Source organism: Arachis hypogaea, chromosome 1 (genome assembly GCF_003086295.3).
Source record: "Arachis hypogaea cultivar Tifrunner chromosome 1, arahy.Tifrunner.gnm2.J5K5, whole genome shotgun sequence".
Taxonomy (NCBI): domain Eukaryota; kingdom Viridiplantae; phylum Streptophyta; class Magnoliopsida; order Fabales; family Fabaceae; genus Arachis; species Arachis hypogaea.
Genome location: NC_092036.1, coordinates 21,993,322 through 21,995,784, shown reverse-complemented (window position 1 = coordinate 21,995,784; position 2,463 = coordinate 21,993,322). Strand labels below are relative to the sequence as shown.

General features: G+C 33.5%; 1 protein-coding gene across 1 annotated transcript; it reads right to left on the bottom strand.

The window, feature by feature from the left end:
• Positions 1 to 996: 996 nt before the first annotated feature.
• On the bottom strand, positions 997 to 1,554 carry LOC112705603 (uncharacterized). Its single transcript, XM_025756511.1, has one exon. The coding sequence runs from the start codon at positions 1,552 to 1,554 to the stop codon at positions 997 to 999; it is 558 nt and encodes a 185-aa protein (XP_025612296.1).
• Between the last annotated feature and the right edge of the window lie 909 nt (positions 1,555 to 2,463).

The window sequence follows — 2,463 nt, the reverse complement described above, 5'->3', positions numbered from 1 at the left end:
TTCAACTTGAAAATAACCATTCAATTCAACACACATTTAAAAGCAACACCATAGTAGTTCAACCGCAAATAATTCGACAAAAAGACTCAGAGTCACTATACTAAACAGATGCACAATGGCATAATAGTTCAACAGCACATAATTCAACAAAAATTGCTAGAAGAAGGCGACCTGCGAGGCTGCGAGCCAAAATGCGACATGCAAGGAAGTCTTCGGAGCCACACCGTGTCCGGAGAGACGAAGACGACGAGATAGCCGGCGGGGTTGGAGCCTAGAAGGGTTGCTGGCTTGCTGTCTTACTGGGGAATGGGCGCCGTTGGGGATTAGGGTTAGGGGGAATGGGTCAATGGGGATGGGGATGTGGCTGGTAGATTCGAGTGTTTTATGTGTTTATTTCATTATTTTTTTTATAAAACCCAAAACGACGTCGTTTTTGGCTAAGGAAAAAAAAGGAGAGCTTCGAATTGGACAGTTTATTCAAAATTGTCGGTTCTTTGATTTTTCACAAAATTGGACAGTTCAATCCGGTTCGATGTAAAATATATATTAAATTATACAACACATATTAAAAATGAGTTAAACACTTAAATTATATATACATTTATACACAAATATACAATAATTAATTTTATTAACTGATTTTAATATACACGTAATATTTTTGTAATAAATATCATATTGATTTTTGAAATAGATAATAATTATTTTAAAATTTTAATTCTTTCAAAATGTGTGCATAAATATACACATAAGCAATTATGACTTATGAGAATTAGAAGTTGTTTTAGGTAGGAAGAACGCAATAAAATAAATTTCTCAAACAACAAATTAAAACACTAGCAATTACACAAAATCAGGATAAAATCAAACAATAGACAAATATAACTAAAATAGTTGGAGAATCAGCAGCATTATTCTTCTACAACAGAGTCCAGAAATAATTGCTGATTTACAATTGAAATTTTAAAAGGAATAACAGTGTGTGTGTTGAATCCTTCAACTATCCACACAATCGATTTTACTAGCTAGCCCCAACAGAATCCTGCTGGATTCCAAGCTACTCAAGATTCCTGGGCTAATAGGTGGGAAGTTACACCATAAATTACTATAATAAGGAGGTGATCTTCCCATTAGCCCATCATCTTGGAAACCCCGGTTGGAGTACCAGCTATCATCATCATTATTATTATTAGTGCACACTTCTGCTTCTGCAGCAAAATTGGAATTGGAACTATTAGTAAAAATAGTTTCAGTTTCAGCACGTGCCACGCTCTGAGGTGGTTTCATGAACTGCTCCATGGCACGTGCACCGGTAAGCTGCTGAACGAGTTCTCTGAAGTTCACGGCGTCCACTTCGTAAACTTTGACGGGTCTCGGCGGCATCGGTGCCACGTGTAACTTATTCCTCCACGGCTTGCTTTGAGATTTCTTCACTGAATGAAGCATGGAATGCGGTTGAAAAGGGTATGCAGGTTTCACTACCCTCTTTGATTCCACCATGGACTTGGATGATGAAGAAGAAGAATCAGAAGTAGAATAATAATAAGCTTCCATAGTTATACAAAAATTACAAATTCAGAATGACACAAAGCAAATAAGAGTATGTATAAAGCTGTATTTTTACGGGTTTTTTTTTTTTTTTTAATTTTACGATAAAGTATGTAGTGTGTATATAATTGTGTTTTGTAGTGAATATGCTAGCTAAGAAGATGTATATATAGATATAGTTGTGAATTAACTTATGACAAGGTATGATACTTGTTACTTCTATTTATTTATAGGCGATTTTAGTCAAGGAATAAGTTGGAGAAAACAATACTCTGTATTTCGGTTTTGTTGGAAGGGAATAAAACTCAGCCAACAAACAAATTGACACATTTAAAAATCTAACAATTATTATTACAAATTTTATATTTTTCAAAAATATGATATATAAAGTGTTTATAATAATAAAATATCTATGATTTCTTTAATAAATTTTTGAATTAAATTAAATTTACTCAATTTTAATATAATATCAACATCTGTACCTCTAAAGACACCAAAAAAAAATCTGTACATCTAAAATCTTGTTGTTCATTATTTGTTTCATTTATTGTTTCTTCAAATTGATCCTATAGATTTATGGCACGTTGGGGTTGAATTTCAATAAAAGACAACGACCAAACTGTGCGGGCAGCCATGTTGTGATGAATCTCAGCAAGAAATTCAAAATGTTTTTTATTTTTTTATTTTTTTTCTTTTTGTCTTGACCGTCGGCGGCGAGGGTGGATAATGTATAGAGTGACATAAGAAAACCAATGAGTGGTCAAAGTAATGTAGTTGGATATGGCACAGGTTCTTAATCACATTCTGGATTAAACAAACAATAAAGAAATTCCTCCAATTCTGGATTAAACATTCTGTGTAGAGACTAAAGATGGGTCAGGCTTAAACAGAAAATGTTTAAATGAACTTTTGAGG